Source organism: Nelumbo lutea, chromosome 3 (genome assembly GCF_056320005.1).
Source record: "Nelumbo lutea isolate HS-2025 chromosome 3, American lotus-T2T, whole genome shotgun sequence".
Taxonomy (NCBI): domain Eukaryota; kingdom Viridiplantae; phylum Streptophyta; class Magnoliopsida; order Proteales; family Nelumbonaceae; genus Nelumbo; species Nelumbo lutea.
The window spans coordinates 27,152,339-27,176,147 of NC_142686.1; the positions used below are offsets into that span (position 1 = coordinate 27,152,339).

The following is a 23,809-nucleotide window of genomic DNA, read 5'->3' on the forward strand; positions in this document are numbered from 1 at the left end:
GGATAAAAGTTGCACTTTTCCCATGCTTTTTCATCAATTGGTGGAACAAATTTTGCATTCTAAGAAGCTACACAAATTTGCACCACTTCCTCCTGGCCTTCAGCCTCTCCTATAAAAATGGTGATCACTTACTACCCGTTTTACATTTCCTAAACAGACAGTGTGATGTAAAGCATTAGTAAAAAAATAAGCAAATTTTACATTCTTCCTTTTTGCATTCTTATTCATTTGAGCCAGTGCAAATGAAATTTGCACGTTAATTTCAAACAAATGAATATTCTTCACATGATTTTTTTGGTGCATTTACTCTCTACATGATTATTAGGCTAGCAAACCTATACCTATTATTTTTTTTTGAAGATAAATAGAAAAAATTATAAAAAAGAAAAAAAGACATATAACCTAGCTATACCTAATATGTATTATAGTTATTTATTTGAAAAGGTGTCTACACTCCATCACGCGAAGGAACAAGAAAAATAATATTAAGAAAATTCAACAATTTTCTTTTAATTTTGTAAGTTTTTCTCTTTTTTTTTCCTTTATCACGAGGGGCTGGGGGGCACTAACTTAACTGAATAACTACGACCATTTTGTTTGAAAAAAAAGAAAACATAAAATTAGTTGGTTGGTAATAAAGGTTCATTTGTTTATCATTCATATGCTTAGCACTCTCTTCTCTATGTTCTAAATTATTATGAATTCTCAGTTATAAGGGTAAATTTACGATGCTCAATTTAAGGACTGAAATTCAAATTCAGATTTCACCAAATTCAAAACCCATTAAAGTTTCTACAGCCCAACAATTTTTATGTCATAAAAAACTAGAAGAATTGTTTCTATATATACTGCACCTACATAGCTATTATAATTTCATTGTTTCTAAATTTTAGAAACTTGCTCTTTTGAGTGCATTTCTGTCGATCTTTTAATTAAACGATTATTGAAATCTGTATATCTTTATTAGTTTCCGAAGAATTTACATTTACATGTGTATGGTTAGTTCATCGATAAATTTTCAATGTTTCCTGCTAGTGGTATTTTACATGCACTATCAAATCGCGTATTTCTTCGTAAACTACGATACTTTGAACAGTGGTGTATTTGGAAATTGCAATTATTAATTTTCTTTTTTTTGATAATTAAAATAGTTTTATTCTCCACTTCTTAATTTAATTTTGGAAATAAAACTGATATTCTTATTATTTTTTTAAATCTATATTCATAATTTATGGTTCCTCATGCATCGCCATTAGCTCATTGTCAATCCCCTTTTTCACTGGCAATAACTACTAGTCTTAACTATTAATCATATGTATTAGTGGCTTTAGTTCCTTGTAATGTATGTATATATATAGTAATATAATATTGAACTCTAAATCACTAACTAATAAGACTTATTAGAAACATTTTGTAGTTTGTATATATAAGAAATCCAATGTCGAGAGGAAAATAAATATCAATTATGATCAATACAAAGGTAAAACATATATTGGGTTCATATTGACTATAAAACATAAAACATGGTCTGCAGGAGATAGAACAGAATTGAAGTAGGTAGGGTTTCTAAATGACCCGTTTCATACATCCATCTTTATTCCACATAAGTGCATACATGTTATTTATTATTTATGGGACCATGTGCTTCTACTACGTATTAAAAAAAAAAAAAAAGTACTTCTACTGGAGTCATGGATATGGTTTGAGGACCCCATACCTTCCAGTTTCGTGATGAAGACAAATTATTGGATGGATCCCACTACCCACCTTAAAAAGAGCGTTCAGTCTAGAGATCAGTGTGATTAAATTATTAGTCTAACTAGGCAGCAGTTTTGAGTCATACATCATCTTTTTGAGCTTAAACACAGTTTTCTCTCCCATCGAATATACATCTTAACTCATCTAATTAAACTCCCTTCTTGGACCTACCGAACGAAATGTTTTAATACTATGCATAAAGGACAAGTGGCAAGTAGTGGGCCCGGACCAGTTTACAAGAGTTGTGGTTACAAACCCAATTAATCTTTTGCCATGAATTTATACATTTATTCGTTTATTTTATTTGAAATTTTATTAGAAGCGAATATAATACAATTTCAGCGGACGATTTGAAACCAGAAACAAAAAAAAAGAAATTAACCTTGGGTGGACACTTGATCGTAAAAGTACATGATGTATCTGTAATTTTTTAGGTAGATCATCAAGGTCAAATCCATTTGTTATTGACACGTGGAGAATTTATAGATAAAAAAACAAAGAACCGTTGCTCGTGTTGGTTGGTCGGTTAGTTGGTCGGTTTGGAGTCGTGTGGATGCTGAAAAAGCGAAAGAAATGGGGGAAGGTAGATGGGGAAATGGATGGAACCATGTGAGGACTGAGGTCGTCCCGCACAAACTATCCATGTTTTTGTTCATCGGCGCTTCAGAATCCCACGAGCACATCTACCCCCCCTCTCTCTCACTCTGTTAAAAAATAAACAGGTAAGGAGTGTGACTGTGAGCTGAGCTAAGCAGAGCCTCTGCCTGATCAACTCGAGCTTGTTACCTGAAGCTTGAGCTCAACCTCATTTTAGCCAAACTGATCAGGCGTGGCTGCTCTTATTTAACGGAATATTCGGATATTAGAGTAATTAAATTTCCGTGGAGCTTGGCTCATACTGGTTTAGCTCTACTTTAGCTAGGCTTGGCTCATTTGTAGCCCTTCTCTCTCTCTCTCTCTCTACATACACGGATATACTTGAGCTCAGCCTCAGTTTAGCCAAACTGATCAGTCTTGGCTGCTTTTATTTTATGAGTTTTTTATTATTTATTTATTTTTTCATATTAGGGTCATAAAAGCCATTTGCAACCATGTTTTCTTTTTAAAGCTCATGAGTAATATCTATATTATTTGTGACTGGTATATGAGCAAAGTTATCCTTTCAGAGTTAATCTTCGTGAAGCTTGACTCATATTCGTTTAGCCAAAGGAGCTCCAATTCTGATTTAGGCTTGGCTCATTTACAGCCTCTCTCTCCTTGTCTGTCTTACGCATATAGTATTCGCACACTCGAAACTCAAAGTCCCAATTTCTGCGTGTGTTGGGGTGGGGAAGGAGGGGAGGTTGTTACGACTTACGAGCTCGATCACACGCGCCGGACGCTCCCGTTTATACCATCCGTGAGTCAAAGCTCCTTCTTCTCCTCCCTTTCTTGGGATGGAATATGGATGCATCACTACAAACATGTAAACACTCCCACGCGTCAACACTTGAACGCCTCTATCCTGAAAAAAGCTCTATAAAAATCTCTTCGGACCCAAACACTGAACACTCCCCGTACCAGACGCCTCCTCGGACTTCCGATGGACTTTGATGGTCGGTCGACACTGCTTTTTCCTCGATGGTTGTTGGTTCAATTGGAGGAGTACTTAATACTGTGGCAGTCCTTGGTCGTTACTAAGAGGTTGGTATAAGATGTTATGGGTATCTGTCGATCGGATGAAAGGTGAGTGGTTTCCATGTTATCCTTGTCAACTAGACAGCCTTTTGCAGATCGACCTCTGTTTCGTTGTCTGTTCGACCTTGAACTTATCGATATGTCTACCATGTTCCAACTTCCATCAAACCCTAATTACGTTATTTCTGATTCTCTCTCTCTCTCTCTCAATCTCTGTATCTCTATATATCTTTCGTGGGTTGATGACTGCAATCCTATTTAACTCTTATCATATTTATCTCTAGGCTTGCCTGTTTAGTTTCTTTCTAATGCATGCAATGAAAATCGTGTATATATATGTTGATTATATTGTTGAATATAACAGAAGGCGTTTCAGTGTGTGTGTGTTAATAATTACCCAGGATATATACTCATGTGGCTGCTCTCTGTATGTCCTTGCCTCGATAGAGGGGGCTAGGCTGCAGGCAGCAGCTGATTGATTTAAATCCCCTAACAAGATATTTGGTTTTACTCACAAGGACAAGAGCCGATATGTTCTCTGAATTCTCATGGGGATTCATATATATATATATATATATATATATATATATATATATATATATATATATATATTTTAATTCTATCACTACTTGCATGTCATGGCTAGGAAGTAGGATCAAGCTCAATCTTGTTGTCCATATGGTACATAAAAGTGTCGTCAGGATTAGACAGAGGGTCGGCTTGATCGAATTTTAGCAGAAACCATGGAAATATAAGGTTAAAACCATGCTAATAATATATATATATATATATTAATTATAGTAGAGCGCAACCGGATGATGCACAGGGTGCTACTTCTTGCACGGTGCAATGGTAAAATCTTGTGCTGATCACAAGTGTACTTAGAACACGAGTATCAATTAGGTCTGAGACCAAAACCACTTTCTGTAAACAAAATACAAAAAAAAAAAAAAAAGCTAGGATTATATCCAGGCCACCCCTCAGAAGAGCCACAATAACTAGTTAGGACCAAGATCGAGTAACGACCTAACTGGAGGATGCATGCAAAAAGGAAGATTTCTTCATTATAGTTATTGTATAACTATAATTATTTAATCTTTATATGAACATACTTACTGTATAGGTTTGGGGTAGATTTTGTGGTGTGATGGGAAAGAATGAAGGAGTGTATCCATAATGCAATGCATGTACTTATTAAGATGATGTTAGATTGTTAGAAAGGTTTTTAACTAAGGTCGTCTCACCCTTCTAAAGGGTCTGAACATGTTTCATCTTGAACTTTATTATGGCAGATGATGAGGCTGGCCCATCCTTGAAAATTACGGTTCAATAGGTTGAGGACATAAATGAGAGGGTACAATTACCATGTAGTTGTGCAGGATAAAGTTGAGCTCATTTAGGGTACCATGCATACAGGAGGAGACAAAATTAAGGGCATTAATGGAAAGGAGTATTTCAATTATTTTGTATACTAATACCAATAATGTGGAAGATGATCATACTACACCAAATTGTTAGTGGTAACTATAATTTTTATTTCATAAATCATATTGATAGATGGGGCCATCACCTTCCATGAACAAATTAAGATTTTTTTTTCTTTTTCTGTTCTCTTCTTTTCAAAGCAAGGGTCTGCCAAAGTTCTTTACTTAAAAAAGATTCATTTCTTTTTTACTTTTTTATTTTTTGAGTTGAAAACCTATTGGTTTTAGAATGAGATATTTATCGTTCCTATGTTAGCATCATCTCAATTATATAATATTGAGAGATTAGATTCTGGATACTCTAGTTTTGAACCCCGCCCCTTTAGCTAAATTTCTTGGGTGAAAATTGTTGGCAGACCAATTTCTGCAATATAAGCAATGTTTATGCAATACAAATGTTCAGTAGTCCGTAATCTAAATTGTTGGCTCCTCTATATTGTGGGGAGATTTAATCATATAATTTAGGGTTCATTTTCTCCACTTTTCTTTAGAAGGAAATCCCATTTTAGCTGATTTCAATTCTCATTCTGATTCCTGTTTGAATTAAACAGACTATGGAAATAGATCATTCTGATTCCAATTTCAAAACATTTTGATTCCGATTTCAATTCTAACTGTAAACCTCTGGACCCTTAGTATATCATGATGTGAATTGAAGCATGAACATAAACCTCCAGCACTCTGACATAGCTGGCATACTTGCTTGGGGAGGCTGGTGACTTGTATTTGAAGAAATGGAAAGTTTTGACCTTATAAATATTGATAATTTTACTATGATCAGAGTGTCAATGAATAAGGTTAAATGGCAAATCTGACTTGACCTTATAGGTATAGGAATTTTGTCAGGTTTGAGGAAGATTTATTTGGGTTAAGGTCCCAATACTTCAACCCTGGTCACAGTCGTATTTCATCATTTTCACCCACTAGACCATGATATCCCCACTTACACAAACACAAACTCCACACTAAGCCCTAAGAAAAAAAGCCTGTTTTTACCCCTTCTATTTACTTTTAGTATTCTTTGTACATATAAATAAGAAATCTATCACTTTTAATCTTATCTAGTTGGACATTGGCCCTCAATGGCCGTTGCAGCCAAGTGTTTTGACTATGTGAAATAAAATTTGAATAGCCTAGTCAGCCCACAACGAAAACTTTTAATCCTTCTTGAGTTTTCAAAATATGCTATAAAAATGTAATAAAAATACTATTTAATATTCATCATAACATAAAAAAAAAATGATAGGACAATCACACAAAAATTGTAATTAATAATTTGTGGGTTGGGTCGGATCGGGTTGACTCATATATATATAATGGTTAGGGTGGTTTGGGAATTGCATTTCATTAAGTCGGGTTCGGTTAAGTAGTTCAGATGAAGGACGAACTGGAGAGTCAAGTTAGGGTGGACCAGTGGAAGCAAAACAGTACGGAACCCAATGCACTGACATCCCGAAATATGATTGTTTTGAAACTTCCAAAACTATGTTGGTCAGTTCATTCTGCTGTGTTAGCTCGGCCAAGTCTCAAAATGGGTTCTGGTCATTGTGGGATCATGTCATTTTGATCTGTGCTAGAACTAGGGATGACCATGCGCTGGGCCGAACCAGGATCATGAGCCGGGTTTTTACATGGTCATGATAGATTTCAGGTCCGCTCGGTCTCAGAATTTCAGTTCTGGGCTGGTCCAGGCCAGACATCATTTATATATGCATATATATGGAATAAAGTAGTAAATCATAATTTAGTTTCCAGGCCGAGTAGGGTTGAGCAAGCCTAGAGCTTACTTGGCCCGAGCCAAACCTACATTATGTGCAGGTCTAGGCTGGCCGGGCCAGGCCAGGTCCTAAATTATCATCCTGAGTTGGAATTATGTTGACTCATCTGGTGTAACGTTGAATTAATTTATTAGAGTCACTGGGTGGATTGTATTTAAAATTTTAAGTATATAGAGCTTTGTGAATAAAATTAGAGATCTTACCTACTAATTTCTGAGTTTTGACTTGTGATCGGTCCACCAGACCTACTACCATGTAAGGTTGATACAAGGAGTTAATTAGTCATGATTTTACCTACAAGTCGTGGGGGTTGAATTATATTAATTAGCTAGATGCAGAGTGATGCCTTAGGGTGATCAATTGTCTGAGTGAGTCCAATGAATATGAAGTAATCAATCCAACTCTAATATTTTAGTGATTATTGATAGGACTTAGATTTGGGTTTGCATTTTAAGTTATTATTATATATAGAGTAAGGGTGGAATTGTGTTTACTTGTTTCAAAATTTCAAACAGCACAAAATCCAAATCAAATCAATTATTATGTAGACAAATACATACATGCACATATGCACATATATGATATGTATTAGAACATGACAGAGATGAACTTGTAGCTAGGCTTACTAGAATGGTAATGGTAGAGGTAGTAAATCATAATAATTAATATAAAGTAGAATATTTATGGTGGGAGTGGATCCACCATTCGTCCACTATATTCAGAAGACTTGAATGAGGGTGGTGTGGTGTATGTGCATTGAAAAGCACGTATTTGAATAATTAATAGACCCGACCCACCACCCATTGGGGACATTGTTTAAGGTCGATCAAGCAATGAATTTGAGGTCTAAGCAAGGGCTGTATGCTTGCCAAGGATTTCCATGAAAATCAACACCTACTGCTCCTTCAATTCAGTTGTATCAATGTTGAACGGATGAGATGATAAAGGTTACGTTTCAAAAGATTTTCACTTATCAACAGTTTTCAGGTATATACTAAATCACACTGTCTTTATTTCAGTTGAATATTATTCTTTTCATGCAATCGTTCTTTTGCAAATATTTCATTTTGACTACTACATACTAACTTACAATATTTCCCATTGTTAGCCAAGACCTGGTTAAAAGTAAAATTTGAGAAAACTATGGCATCTTTTTCCTTGTAGAAGTTCTACAAGAGAGGCTATTCAAATGAACCAATTAGTCACTGTGTTTTCAGTATTTTTTAGCTAGCTAGGAGAGGATAGATCCACTCAGACTGTCTTAATTGGTATTTTCTTTAGCTTGGAATGCAGATTAATTTGGTTCTTGTCTTAATGTGGAAGGCTTTCATGAACTTTTCCCAGTAATTCCATCTATAGAGCACCTTCATATAAGTTAAGAAAGACGATTTTTTGTAGAACCTCTGAGTTTTCATAATGCTTTCTTTCTTTAAGTTGATGAGGATTCAAGTGTCTCTGTGTTGCTTGTTAGAGTCAACTTATAACTAGATCTTACTTGCTAGATTCAAGGATCTCACCTAACAGTTTAAACTTTTAGGTTGAACGTTTTTTAAGATGGTATAGAGCCTGTTTGACCAAGTGGTCTAGCTAGTGTTTAGACCTGTTTATGGGCCGGGCTTCGGGGATGACTTTACACTATATCAGGCTCGGGCTTCAGGCCGGTCCTATCAAATTTTGGCAAAAGCCAAGTCCAAGCCCGACCCATGAACAAATCTACTAGTGTTAAATCCTTGTTTCCTGCACTATAATCAATTAAAGCACATGGCATGGGTAGGCCTTTACTTGTCTATGCTTTAAGCTTAATGGGATTTTGCCTGAGGAGGCATGTTAGAGAATGCAAACGTATCTAGGGACATCACCTAAGAGCTTAAGCTTTTAGTTTGAATAGTTCCAGAAATCTGAATGGTTTTTGCATATGAAAGGAAGCCCTATAAATCTGTCCTTTAAGCTATACCAACACAAAAGTGAATGTCAATGGTAGTTTAATGATGAGAAGGATTAATTAGCTGTTGAATTGACTAGATATGTTCCAAAATTCTCCTTACAGGTTGAATTAGATCAACTTTCCAATGCTACATATCTTCCATCATTCCATATAGAGATGAAAACGGGGCGGGTTTGGGGAGGATTTTTAAATTCCAAACCCTCCCCGCCTCCACAACCTCCCAACCCATACCGTACCATAATTCAAATCCTTGCCACGCATGAAAATGAAAAATTCTCCCAAACACTACCCTCCCTGCATTTGAGTGGCGTGGGTCAGGTCCAAAATCCACATTTAATAGCTTAAATTAGTAAAAATTAGTAAAGTTAATAAACTAAATAATAATTTCCTATTATATGTAAGCAATAAACTATCAAAATAAGGGCATTTTAGTAAATTCAGTTTACAAGTTAGGGAGGGTTGGGTTTAATCAAAATATGGTTTGTAAAATCCCAAAACATGTCCTTGATGGTTAAATTGATTGACTTGTCAGGTAAAGAGAATCATTTTTGAGTTTGTTTCAATCCACCCTCTTGTTGCCAAAAAACAAAAAAAAAAAAAAAAGAATAAGAAGATATTAAATTGCTCAACAACATGATGACCTATTTGGCTAAATAACCTGTCTGTTTAACCTAGTCAACAGGTAATTAGTCAAAAATTAATTATTTTCTTTTTTTTTCTTTTTGTGTTTTAGCCATTTCCATCATTCATAGCAATAATTTCCATCTATTTCCATATATTTTTCAAATTGTCATTTTTTAATTGACATCATGGATCAACCCATTTAATTATAACTGAATCGTTGGCTTACCACATGGATGAAGAAATGGTTATGATTCTAGAAAGTTTTAAATGTTGTATCCTGTTTCTATCATTAATAAAAATATTTCTTATTTATGACACTCATTTTTGTTTAATATGATGAATATTCAATATTGAAGATATTTCTAAAATTATATATATATATATATATATATATATTTATTTCTGTTTTTTTTTAATTTTTTATTATTTAGTTATGGCATCCTAGGTTAACCTATTTAACATGGATAATTGAACAAAAAACTTTCTAGCTAGATGGAAAAACAATTTCATTTTCTATTTTTAAAATTTTTAAATTTTTTATAGCATGACCATCATTATTAAAAATAATTCTTTTTCATAACGCTTCTATTTTTATTATAATAATATTAGAGATGTACACAAATTTGTCTATCAACTTTGTATATTTCTATAATTTTTGTATTATTATTTGATTTTAATTTTTAAAATTTAAATATGACATCATGTGTTGACCGATTTGATCAAGACAATTGAATGGATGGTCTACCACTTAGATGGGAAAACATTTTAACTTTTTAGTTAGTTTAAATTTTGTATTCCATTTACATCATTAATAAAATAACTAATTACTTTTGTTTAATATGATGAATAGATTTTCTTTTTGGTAGCAAAATGTGATGAATTGATAATATTATAAAGATGTGCTCAAATATTTCTGCAAAATTTTTATATGTTTCTGTATTTTTTCTATCTTTTTTTTTTAATTGTTAGATTTCTATAGTTTTATATTTTTATATATTTGTCACACTAAATTTTGTTTATTATAATGAATATATAATATTAGAGATGTGACCATGTTTTTTAATAAATTTCTGTATTTTTTTGTAAATTATAGTTTTAAATTTTTATTACGTATTTATGATATCATGGGTTAACCAATTTGACCTAGATGGAAAATGGTTTAGCTTTTGCATTGATTTGAATTTTCTATTCCATTTCCATCACCAATAAGAATAACTTTTGTTTATGGCACTTTTTTTTTTTGAAGAAGAATGCAAAATTTTGGGGATGTGCCAAATTTTTTTATAAATTTTCTATGTTTTCTGTAATTTGTATATAATTTTAATATTTATTATTTAATTAATTATGATCTAATAGGTTGACGTATATTGCTGAATTGTTGACTAGCCACCTAAATGAAAAGCAATTTTATTTTCGAGTCACTTTTGAATCCCCTATCCCATTCTCATAATCAATAGAAATAATTCTTATTTATCACACTTATTTTGTTTATTATGATGGCTAGATAACATTAGAGATGTGTGAATATTTCTTCAAATTTACGTTGTTTTTTTATTTTTTATAATTTTATTATTTAATTAGAACATTGTAAGTTGACTCATTTGATTTGGATGATTGAATTGCTAACAAGACACCTTGATAGAAAAGTAATTTCACTGCTGAGTTATTTTTAAATTTCTCATTCTATTTCCATCATTAATAAAAAGAATTTGATTTGTCACGCTTATTTTGTTGAATGATGAATATACAATATTATATATAGATGTGATGATCAACTTTTTTATAAAATTTCTATATTTTTAATGCTATCTATTTTTAAATTTTTATTATTTAATCATGACATCATTGTTTGACCCATTTTACTTTGATGGTTGAACTACTAGCCATGACCCAAACCAAAAATAAAAACAATTCCATGTTAGTTTTAAGTTTTGTATTCCTTTTTAATCATTAATAAAAATGATTTATTTTATGACACTAATTAATATATGACATCAGATATGTACCAATTTTTATATCTCTAACTATTTTTTTAAATTTATTATTTAATTATGAGAGTAATGGATTGAACCATTTGACTTAGATGGTTAAATCATTGGCTTGCTGCCTGAATGGGAAAATGGTTTTATTTCCCATCTAGTTTTAAATTTTATATTTCATTTACATTGTTAATAGAACATTTTAAAATAATAGCTCCCAAAAGTGATCAAGAAATAATGTTTTTTTAATTTCCCTATACATTAATTATATATTGTCTTAAAGTTTGAAGATTGTATTACCTAATCAACTTTACAACTTGATAAGTAGAAGAATGGTGGCCATAGAACCAGAATTTAACCATTTGTTCTAATCATTTGAATTCTTTCTGGGCCTCTTCTTGAGCACTAGTTTTGCTTAGATCCTTGATTAGGATTCTTCTTAAACAAGTCTTTAAAAGGATTATGGTGATGAAACGATGTTATAGCTTCTTAAAGATATTGAACATATTTTTCAATATTCTCATGTTACATGGCTACTTCAAGGTTTCATGTGCATTTGAATACTGTTCAATCGGGATTCCCATGGGAGAACCAGATTTGCTTTCTCTCTGTAGGTCTGACTTACAATATTTTCTTATAGTCAGATTGGTACGACCACATTTGTTTGAACAAAAAATGCCAAACCTTTCTTGTAAGTTAATGGAGTTAAATTGTAATAATATGGGAACAAGCCAATCCAATGGGTGCCTTATGAATAATATAATTGATGAGGCTTTTGAAATGAGACCCATCACTAACATTTGGTAATAATTATGCATCTCCCACCTATTTTTGCTCAAGTATATCAATTTCCAAGTTTGATTTATTAATCTGATTAAACTTTGGTTCTCTTTAGTGCAATCCTTTGAAACCCCGATAAAAAAGTGTTGTAACATTAAGCATGAGAAGATAGAATAAGATTAACGGTCTTCTTCGAGCATAATTATAAGACTATTCTTGAATCCTACATACAAGAGAGAAGCCACTGAGAAAAACAAAAATTCTTATTTCTTGAATCGTGTTTTCAATTTTAGTTTGTGGCCCGTTTCATGATCCAATCCGACACATTTGTGGAGAAAAATTCAAAGGGAAAACTTCATTGAAATCTATGGTGGATGTGGGGGTAGGGATGGCAATTTCCGGTATCCGATTTCCCCGATCTAATAGGGTTGGGGGTGAAGATTGTTTTGGGAGGGACGAGGATGAGGAAGGGGAATGAATTTCCAGCCCTAGCCCTGATTATATATATTAAATATATATTATACATATAATATAAATTATTTGTATTTAAATATATATCAAAATATACTTAAAATATTATTTATGTTTTGAAAATTTCTTTTATTTTAGTAGGTGTTTGGCATCAGTGCAGGGAACGCCTTACTGTTTTCTCATAAAAATGGTACTGGCCATGTGGAGTTGTAAACACTTATTTTTTTGTTTGGAACCGATGATATCACATTGGTTTTGTTTGGTATCAGTGCTGTAGAACCATTTTTAGCATTGGTTTATATTGTCCGATGTCCAAGATGATGTCGGATCATTGCACCGCTGGCAACAATGTATCGTTTTCTCATAAAACATTGAATTTGGCATTGCTTCAGACTACACTTTTTCGATTTCCAAGGCGTGCATAGTCTGTTTTTTTGGAAAATTGATATCAAACAAGAGGATGTTTTTTGAAACACCGCTTTCTCTAATGTGGCATTTACATGGCATTGTTTTCTTAGAAAACAACATCAATGCCAAACATCACCTTAAATAAATACATTTTCAAAAAAAGTTTTGATTGAATTTTTTTGAGAATTTGGATTCCGGACAGGAAATCCATCTCTATCAGGGATCTAGGATGAAGGGATAACTTTTATCCCCAATGGGGATTAGGGTCAGGGATGGGGGAGGCCTCCCTCCCGAACATGCCCCATTGTCATTCCATGCGGAGGTGGAATTAGGGTTTTGTTTGTGAGAGGCTGCTCTAACTTGTAGTCCATTACTGTTTCTTTATTGGATTTCTACTCCTCCAATTCATTTCCAATGGATATAGGCCAAAGGCCAAATCACATAAATTAAATTTTTGTGTACTATGCTTTTCTTCTCTTCTCTTGTTGCTCAGCATCTCTGTTTTGCCTTATTTTCTTGCGCCATTCTATCTATTGTTTCAGGGGTTTTTCGCAACTTTATCACAAGAAAGTGTAGGAAAAAAGTTAGTGTAGTGTGTTTGAGATCTCTAGTGGTGTGCTTGTTGTATCAATTAAGCGTGGTGGATCTGATTTTGGTCCAGTTGTTATTGCTGATATCTGGTGGTTTTTCCATTTTAGGTGTCCTTGGTGTGTTTTGCAGTGCTTTAGGTGGTGACGTAAATTTGTAGAGTCTTACGTCTTTTGAGTCTAGCTGTTTTGGCTTGCAGGGTGCTTCTCTTCTATCTTCTCTTCCAATTCGAACATTACAAGCATTAATAGATTCTGAGTCGCCACCTATTTTGGCTCAAACTCCACATCCAAAATGGTAAACTTTGATAAAAATAATAAATTTTATTCAAAATACAAAAAGATCCCGATGATTCAACATCTTAATAGAACACTAGTTATATTGTAGACTCAATTAGACCAAAAAATGATAAAATTCCCAATACAATACCTTGCGTGACTAATTTCAAGCTGTAGAAGTAGAATATAACTGAGCCATTAATTCTAATCAGTTTTTTGTTTTTTTTTTTGTTTTTTTTTTAGTTTCATAGCAAAATACGAACCATTTGATAGTTCTTTTGAAGTTTTTGCATATTACTTGAATAAAAATTCCATTACCTGAATGTTTTTACACAACTTGCTTTTGTTAGCAAAAAAAGCAAAAATTATTACATGTTAATGGAATATTATTGGAATTTCGGTGCTTGAATTGTTTTTTTCTTTTCATTTTTTGATATGTTATTGGAATGTTACTTCGGTTACATGAATGGAATTGTAATCTGATTTTGATTTTTTTTTTTTCATTTTTTTGCTATGATATTGGTATTTGTACAGAATTACTATAGTTACTATATGAAATTATTTATTATTAATACCGTTATTATCATTGTTGTTTTTTTTCTACATAATGTTAACAGTAATATATTATTATTATTTATTTTTGTTAACATAATTATTATTATCCATTTTAATTTATACATAACGTTGTTGTTAACAGTAATATAGATAACCAAAATATGATTTATTGTTATTAATATTTATTTTACTATTAGGATTATTTGTTGGTGCTTGAATTATTATTGTTTCTTGGTTTTAATATTAAATTATTAATATTATTTGTTAAATACTCATTATTGTTAATGATAGGGAAAATTTTCAATTAGTACCCTGTACTTTGGGTCGTGTCACTTTGGTCCCCAAACTTTAAAATGCGATAATTCAGTACTCGAACTTTCAATATGTGACAATCCAATACCTGCCATTAGCTAGCTGTTAATCAGCCATTAAGTGACTTTTTAAAAAGACACAAATACCCTTCGAGTGTCATCTAATTTTCTTTATCAAATATCCAAACATTGACAAAAAAAGAATTAATAGTCTCAAATCCTTGCCTCTTCTATTCATGAAAGTTGGGGTCACTAGAATGCACACTCAAGCGTAACCCCAAATTTCTTGAATCGAAGAAACAAGGATTTGGGACTGTTAATTTTTTGTCAACATTTAGATGGTTGATAAAGAAAATTAAATGACACTCAAAGGGCATTTGTGTCATTTTCAAATGTCACTTAACGACAAATTAACTACTGATTAATGGTAGGTACTGGATTCTCACATTTTGAAAGTTCGGGCATTGGATTGTCGTATTTTAAAGTTCGGGGACTAAAGTAACACTAGAAACCCAAACTACAGGGTACTAATTGGGAATTTTCCCTTAATGATAATATAACTTGGTTAATGATATTATAATTGTTTTTTTTGTTGTTAATAGTGCCATGTTGATCCACATGTACTTTCATGTGCATGACATGTGGGCCCTTGTGTGTCTTGAGGGATATAGTTGTCATTTCTGTGAAAATAGTTTAATGTAAGGGAAAATCTATGATGTGGGAAAGATGTGGTATGGGAAGAGTTTTGACCAATCAAAACCCATCCTTGAATTTTGATAAGGCATTTATGATTCTAGTTGACTAGTCATAAGTTTTTCAAATATCATATCTTTTCCATATCATAATCAAACCTTGTATTTAATATTCCAATAACAACATTTATATGCATTTGTAAAATAAGGCCTAAAAATATAATTTCCACGAAAATAAACACTTCTTGGTTAAGTGGCTCACCAAACAGTGTAACCCCAATAAATACTTAAAATAAGTATAAGTTGTTTGGGAAAGGATCCGCCAAACTGCAATAAGTACTTATTTCTCAAATCACTTATTCGCCAAATATAGCCCAAGTCTATTTGAAAAACTCAAAGTATATTTAAGTTCTTTACCCTAAATTTTATTAGTCATTATCAAGAGGGATCGAGGAAAAAATTACTGGGCATGGGGAAGATGTTGCAAATCTTAACCCAAAATCCAACAACAAGCACAACCTCATCCTTTCACCCAACGCAAAGCAAAAAACGCAAAAGAAAAATACATTATACAAACAAACAAGAAATTAATCAATCTCCTAATATCTAAAGCACAATCATTTTAAATGACCTAATTACTCTTAGTTCCCTTATTTGGAAAATTTCCAGTCGGATGCCCTTATTCAATTTCAGAACCAATATTTGTTATTAGGGCACTTTTGTTCATTTTCCATCTAGAATTAATTATTCAAAGTTGTACAAGTTGTTATTGCAAATTGTTTACATTGTTTAGAACTATATATATGAACTACAAAATATATAGCATCATCTTGTAGAAATTCGTTAATTCACATCTGCATCACCATGCAATATTGTTATTATATATATATATCATTCTACCCAGATCAACGTCATGATCATCATCTTTGCTGCATTTCACATATCTAAATTGTCACTATTCAATCCTCAAAACCATCATCTTGTTATTTGGAAGTTCTGAACCTACATATATAACTGGATTATGACTCCAAGGAAATTAATAGGAGTACTCCTACCTCAGTAGTCAATATTCCAACAAAGCCTAAGTTCATTCTACCCTTCTTCATCAGGATGGAAGAGAATGACGAACCCTTAATAGTAACAGTTTAGATTTTTCTTATTTAAGATATTAATTAAACTGAAAACCGCAATAAATAAAACACAAGATTCGATTTGCATAGAGAACAATTTGTACCCTAAACTGAACCAAAAGCAACACCGATCAATTACCTTTAAAACTGAAATCATTGGATTATTAGAGAATTTAGTTAAAAATTAAACGCTAAATTTAGCGTTTCCAAAACCTTCTAGCTAATATCACTAACATCATCTCATATTTCCGAAAAAACTCACTCAAATTATATCAGATTTTAAGAAGAAATAAATCCAATTTATAGAGATATAGCCAACCCACAAAAATCAGTCGTCAAGCTTGACAGAAGATATCATCAGGATTTTCTCCTAAAGACGTTTTAGTATTATTGCTGTTATTTTTACGTGGTGATTCAGGCAGAAGATTTCCTTCAGAATCATAGAGAATTTTTCCAGAAAACTCCAGTGGACGACAACGTCCCCCAATCATGATTGTCTTCTTCCAAATAGCCACCTCATCACTACCATCATCCTCATCATCGTTCTCTACTTTTCTCCTCCAAGAAATCATCTTCGTCATCGATAAAGCTTTACCAGTAAAATTGTTGCTTAAATTCGATACAAACTTCTTACAGTTGCTAGAACTAGAAGACACAGTGATCTCTCTTTCTTCTCTCCTAGATCTTGACTTCCCGCGGGAGGCACATAGAAATATTAACAGGGAAATCGCCGAGAAGACTGCAACCAGGATGAAGAGGAAGGTTGCTGTTGCTGGCAACAATGGAGACTTCTGCATGGATAGGTCTAGAAGAAGAGGCGTTGCCATTTTCATGGATATATATATACATACAAGAAAACCGATCGAGTTGAAAAGGAGACGAGAGATCTAACAAGAAACCAGAAATCCAGGATTGAGAAAAGGAGAGATACGCAATTGTCCTGCCTTACTATGATGAATTACGGAACACCCACCATTAATTGTCTGGAGCAAAATTGAATGAGCACTACTTCCCTTTATAACAGGAATGGGAGAGGTCTTATTTTTCTTAGGGACCGTGCTAGACCAGTCATGCATGCTGACTCACTTGGGTCTTTTCAGAGTTCAGGTATTATTAGCTTAAGAAGTTTGAACTTGAAGGCTGAATGAATCTTCCCCAGGGTCACCGATTGTCGATCTCCGGTCAGGGAGCCTCATTTAGCCGTGCAACATTGTCTTGGTGTTGACACTTTACCGGCTTGATTCGACCCCACTGGTTACAATAATTACAATTATTAGCTGCTGCTAAGTGTGAACTGTGAAGAAAGAAAGGGCTTAGAAGGGAAGAAAGATTCAAATCAATAAACACAAGATTGGTTCATATATATATTCTAATTGGTAAAAAAAATCATTTATATTAGCTAGGTATATAATTGGTATTAAATAAATTGCAGTTAATGAATGCTTTAGACAGAGAGATATATACTGGTTGATTCTTGGCTCTCATACCTTTGCTTTGTTTTGGGTTTGAAGAAATAAATTGGTGAGGCTTCTAAGCAAAGACCCTGCTTTTGCACATACTTGAGTGCATGTAATTAATCTATCTTATATGATCATACCTGAAACCACTGTAGTTGGAAGCTTAGTGTCCCATGTTTGGGCCGGGTGGTAGTAGTACCAACCTGATTTAACTCCCGAGTCAGTTAGGTTTAATCCTCTTGAGATCTCCGCTCTTCAGTTCACTGCCTCTCAAATTGTATAATAAATTCTGTAGAGTGTAGACTACCAGCAGTCTGATGCAGTTAACTTGTCACTTGTCACCGCTTGTCATATATTTAGATTTAGATGATGTATGGATATGGACCATGTACCCTTGGTGGGGTCCGGTCAAATCATGCCAAGTACCAATCATTGCTTTATCCAGAAAAAGAGGCTGTCAAGTACCCGCCAAGTAGCAATCCCATCTTCTGATTCGTTTCCAACTAATTCTAACTTTGCCAGATGACTTAGGATGATATCAAATTACACTGTTATATGGACCTAAATCCACTCTTGTATTTCAGCAACCAATATCATTCCTTGGTCCGTTGTAATTTTTGTATTTTCAATTACGAGTATCTTGGGGCCCAAAGGCCCATATAAGACATAATTTGTATTCTTGGCAGGGCCATTATTTGCCACGTGTTTAATTTTTAGAGAATAGGTAGCTACAGATGGATCCCACATTCCCACCTAACAGAGTGCCTTGAGCAAAAAAGGTCCGTAGATAAGAAATAAGTCCGATGGCTAACTATGATCATGATACTGATTAGATATTGGATACATTATTTCTAATGTAGGGGGTGGATTAAGTGGTAACCATTGAATTTAAAATTAGGGTCTTCAATTTCACAAAGTCTTGTTGAATTACCTATATTTAGTAATTTTATTCTCCAATGCAGGGACAGTAATATTATAAATCAGCTGCAATCATTTTGGTTTGCAACTCCAGATTTCAAATTCATGACACAGCGATGCCATTGTAAAGTTTCTGAGCACAAACTTTATGCTCCTATTTCTCTAACAATGTTAAATGTATCTATGTCTGTATATATTGAAGCTTTTCTTTGGTGGAATATGCAATCTTCACCTGCAGTAATTCCTTCCTTCTTTATATGGCCTAAGAAAAGAGGGAAGGTTATGTAGAGAAGCATTAAGGTGGCAGTGTGCTAGTTAGTCTATATGGAAAGAGAGAAACCTACGAATCTTTTTAGACAAGGAAAAAATCATGAAAATTTTACTAGAACTAATACACTTAGGAATAGGCTGAAATCTATGGAGCTATTCTCAGAATTTTTCATGGCAGACTTATTGAGAAAGTGAAAAAAAAATAACTACCTCTCTAGATTCATAAAACTGAATTTTGATGGTAGTAACTTAAAGAATTCAGGGCCTTCTGGCATTGGGGGCATGTTCAGGAACGAGATTGGGATTATTACTACTATATTCTTAGGCCGGAGAGGGTGACTCTCTTAAGGTTGAAATTCTAGCAGTTCTGGAAAGAATCCAAAGAACAAGAGAACTAAACATCGGATTCTTGGTCCTTGAAGGGAACTCAGAGGTGCTAATTAGGTGGCTGAAAGGAAACAACAGTGGTTTGTGGAGATAGAATAATGAAAAGAGAATGCTAGATCATTAATTAAAGTGAAAAGGCTCAATGGACAGAGTGAGAGCACAATCTCCACCACCACCGAAGAGAACACCTCTGCCACCAAAACCCCAAGACAGTCCAAAAGCACCTCTGGTGGAAGTAACCATTCTGAAGTAACAAACATTGCAAACGCCCTACATATGTATTTAGTAGCTGTATCTGGAATTTACATCATTTTTTGTTACGATTTAAAGTACAGATGTGTCTTGGACACTATACTTTGTCTTGAGCCCTAATTAACTGAGCTACACCTTCCCCACCTCCTTCCCTGAAGCTATTTCATCTGATTTTTTCTCTTGCCAATGGCCAGTGTTCCTCTCGTTTTCAGGAGCACCTGGTTGCATGATTTGATCTCTTCACCTCTCCAAATAGCTTTACAAAAGAGTTTCTACCTTGAGGCATCGATGCCATCTTCTCTGAGAACAACGGTGAATACTCACCTTCTACTTTACATTCTTCCTCACAACCTTTTTCATGCATTATAATAGAGACATCATTAAAGCTTTGTACCAACTCTCAATATATGGCTGGTTACATTAAAATACTATTCCATTATGTTCATCTGGTTTTTTCTCTGCCAGTATGATCTTGTCTCACAATACTGGTTCCAAGACCAGATAAAAAGAGGATTAGATTAGCAGCTGGCTCAAAAACATTTGCCAAGCTCTTATGAACATGGATCCTGAAATGTCACTGTAATAGGGACATGCCATTGCCATCCTTGTAAGCCAGTTCCTAGCACTCTAGCTAGCTATCAATCTTCTATCAGGACCTGCAGACTTTTAGGATGTGTTTGGTTTGAAGGAAAAAGTAGTAGGAAAAGAGAAGGAACGGTAAGAAAACCTTTGCAAACCTTGTATAGCTTTCTCTGCATTTTCCTTCAAACCAAACATAACCTTAATTTAATTGATGATGTGATTCCTGGCTTCAACCTGTATTCCAGGTTTTGTTTGGTATCAGCTGGACCTATTTTTCTGGCTCAGCTAGTCTGTGTACATCTATACCTCCCCAGAGGCCAGACCTGCATCGGCCTCGTGTACTGAGGTGCCTTTTTTTAAAGGGCTGTAGAAGAACATAAAGGGGCAAAAGAATAAAATATGATTGAGCTCTTCTGGTTGATCAGAGTTGTGCATGCTCCAACCATAACTTGCTGAATTCTTCTTTGCAGTTTTTGTTCATGTTGCTTGGCAATTATCTTATAAATAGCAGAGGATTTGAAAGGTCTAGGCAGAGCTTAGCTCAGGAATCTTTGGATTTTCTCACTTTCTGTGCATCTGTTTTTTGAATTAAAGCCACACACTACCATTGTTTGCCAGGCAGGAACCCATCCTTCATGCAAGGCTGCCACAACTGACTGTTAGGGAAACTATGGAGTGAGTGAATCCTAATTCCCAAGTGAAAGGTCGGCACAGCAACACAATGAACAGGGTCTCTGTTGTTCAGACAAATCATCTAATCTAATGTTTATAGTTAAGGGTTGCTCGTCTTTAGGGCTGAAACTGAAAGGAGACATGAGAGAATCCCGCTGATGCGGCAATTTATTTTTATTGTTTTCTGTGTTTTGAAAAACAAAATCATCAATATTGGCAAAACACCCCCTTATAAGTTAGAAATCATCATCACTATTCAAGCCATAGCAGCGTGATAGCGTCAACATTTTAATCATCATCACGGCAATCATACAACATACGATGCACATCGCCTATGTGGGAGTGGGACCCTCTGACCTTTCTCACATCGGATGGACCTGATGAGAGGACATACGCCTACCTATCCCCCATCCTCTTTTCATCGAGCATAGCTATGCCCGTCCCAACTCCCAAGGATGGGCAATTGTATATGCCCACAAATCCGAATCTGTGGCTTGCTGTGGGCTCAGCAATCAGCATTAGCAGCCTTAATTCGTTTTCTTGTTCATGTTCTTAATAAGTTGGCCCATCTGAAATCTCCAGTACATGAAATAAGCCAAGCCCAGCCCAATCAAAACAAACACCCACACCGCCTCCTCTTCACTTTCCTTGGCCGACTCCAGCTCTTCAATACCGAATTCCTCCCTTTCTTCTTTCCCCGAAATGCCCTTGTCCACATGCCCATATAACACATACGCCCTATCTCCCTCCCTAATTGCAAACGAAGTCGGGAACCTCTCCGTAACAAGGACGATTTCGTCATAAACCACAGCTTCACCCCAGCTGTCGTCGCTCTTGAGTAACCGTGCTTTATGCTGTGAAACCACCACCGCAACGCCGTCACTTCTAACGGCGATATCGTCCGCCAACGTCAAGTCCTTTCTCAGCAGAACCAGCCTCGCTGTCCCGTCGTTTGCGTTCACCTTGAACATCTTTCCGGTGTTACTCTGGACTACTAGTAGATAACCCTTGCTGAGGTAAGCAATTCCATTGAGGCCGCAGAAGCTGTAAGGCTGATCGGGGTCCACGTATTGAGAAGTGAAAAGGGGAGATCTGGAGAAGATGGACGGTTCTCCGTTTACGCTGACCTTCCAGATGAAGTTTCCAGCAGCGTTAGTGATGTACGCGTTGCCCTTATAATCGACGGCGACGTCGTTAGCGATCTGGCGGTCGGAGGAGGCAGGGTCAGTTAGGGGTGCGAGAAAGATACGTTTGCGGGAGCGGAGGTCGTAGGCAGCAAGAGCGTTGTAGTTGGGGAGAGGTTCCATGGCGTTGATAACGGCGAGAAGACGGCGGTTGACAGAGTCTACAGTTAGGCCAAGGATTGTGACGTTAGGGGGAAGCTCGGGGTCTGAGATTAGGGATTCGACGACGCCGGCGTCGGAGACGGCGATGATGGATTGGTGATGCAAGGAGCCGACAACGAAGTGTTGGGCGGCTGGATCCCATGCGACACCTTCAGGGAAGAGATTCGTCGATCGGAAATTGATGATATGTCGTTTTCCGGCGTGGACAGAGCATTCTGATGCAATTAGGAAGACGAATAAGAAGGATGTCTTGGATGAAACGGAAGACATGATTTTTAACGACTTCGTTCGCTGTTATTGGAGCTGATGGTTGAGGTTGGGGATATATAAAAGCCCTCGGAGGAAGTGTTTCATATTTCAATTGACATCGTAATCATGTGAGACTGCTCCTCATATCCATTAGTTTTTTTTTTTTTTTTGGTAAAAGAGATGTCCATTAGATTTGGATCATTACAAATGGGGTGGGTAACTAGAGATGATTCGAATCCATCGTTGGAAGGAAATTAGGATTTTCTCATCCGTTCCGATTACGGAACTCTAATTGGGGTTTGCATTTTGATAGGATTTGTTGTTGTTGGCCAAGAAACTGGTTTGGGCTGAAAATTCGTAGTCGTTGGTCTATGGATTGTTTGGCAAGGAAGAAGAGCAAGAGTCAAGAGAATGATGAAAACTGAGGCCTGAGGGACTGTGTATGTATGTGATCATGTTATAGAATTTAACCACCAATTTTCTCTAATTAACGTTGATTCTCATGCATTGATCAGGTGACAGCATAATATGTAGGGATTGTGAATTTGTTGGGCCTCATTTGGACTCATTAAGGCTTGGCAGAAAGACACTAGGGATTTTGAACTAGGAATTATTCTACCATAAACCTCTCCCAAATCATTGCAAACAATTCACAGCTTTCTGTTTGTTAGGTTGAAATGGTTAACGCAATACCACCACTCACTAGTCTTTCTCCAAACAGTTAGATGAGACGGGATTTACTGAATGCAAGATTGGTTCATCCAACCGCACATGGAGAATACCTCTCTTTCAATTAACACACATGTGCAATGTGTTCTAAGGGTGTTTGCATAATTTTTGCTTTTTTAAGATTCTCCTCTACTTGGATTGCTGACAATGTTCCCAATGAATTTCAGTTTCCATTGGGCCTGTTCACAGGCTGACTTCGGGCAAGGCCCATGAACAGTTCACAGTGTTTACACTACTGCTGCAGTATCGGGCTTCATATTATTTCACCGATATTTTTATAGACGAACTATTCACTTTTCTATCCACTCTCTACCCGTCATGAATTACAGCTACACGTCTCAATTAAAACCTAAATGTTGATTTGCATTTTCTTTTGAGTCCGGAGATGATTTGATAATTACAAAAAATCTCCCTAAAATTTTGTAATTATTATTATCTTCTTAAACTTTTTAAGATAATTGCAAGAATATCCCCTCTAGTAGAATCTTC

The 23,809-nt window shown here is 35.1% G+C and overlaps 1 protein-coding gene and 1 long non-coding RNA gene across 2 annotated transcripts; one reads left to right on the top strand and one right to left on the bottom strand.

Annotated features, from left to right (window-relative positions):
- Positions 1–3,303: 3,303 nt before the first annotated feature.
- Positions 3,304–17,909, top strand: LOC148863817 (uncharacterized). The gene is made up of 2 exons (XR_016109121.1): positions 3,304–3,441; positions 17,141–17,909. It is a non-coding gene; the product is annotated as an uncharacterized LOC148863817 (long non-coding RNA).
- Positions 17,910–21,138: 3,229 nt separating this feature from the next.
- On the bottom strand, positions 21,139–23,092 carry LOC148863818 (uncharacterized). Its single transcript, XM_088974936.1, has one exon. The coding sequence runs from the start codon at positions 22,610–22,612 to the stop codon at positions 21,524–21,526; it is 1,089 nt and encodes a 362-aa protein (XP_088831062.1). The 5' UTR covers positions 22,613–23,092; the 3' UTR covers positions 21,139–21,523.
- Between the last annotated feature and the right edge of the window lie 717 nt (positions 23,093–23,809).

Coding starts and splice junctions, on each gene's coding strand:
- LOC148863818 (XM_088974936.1), bottom strand. CDS start 22,612: ATGTCTTCCGTTTCATCCAAGACATCCTTCTTATTCGTCTTCCTAATT.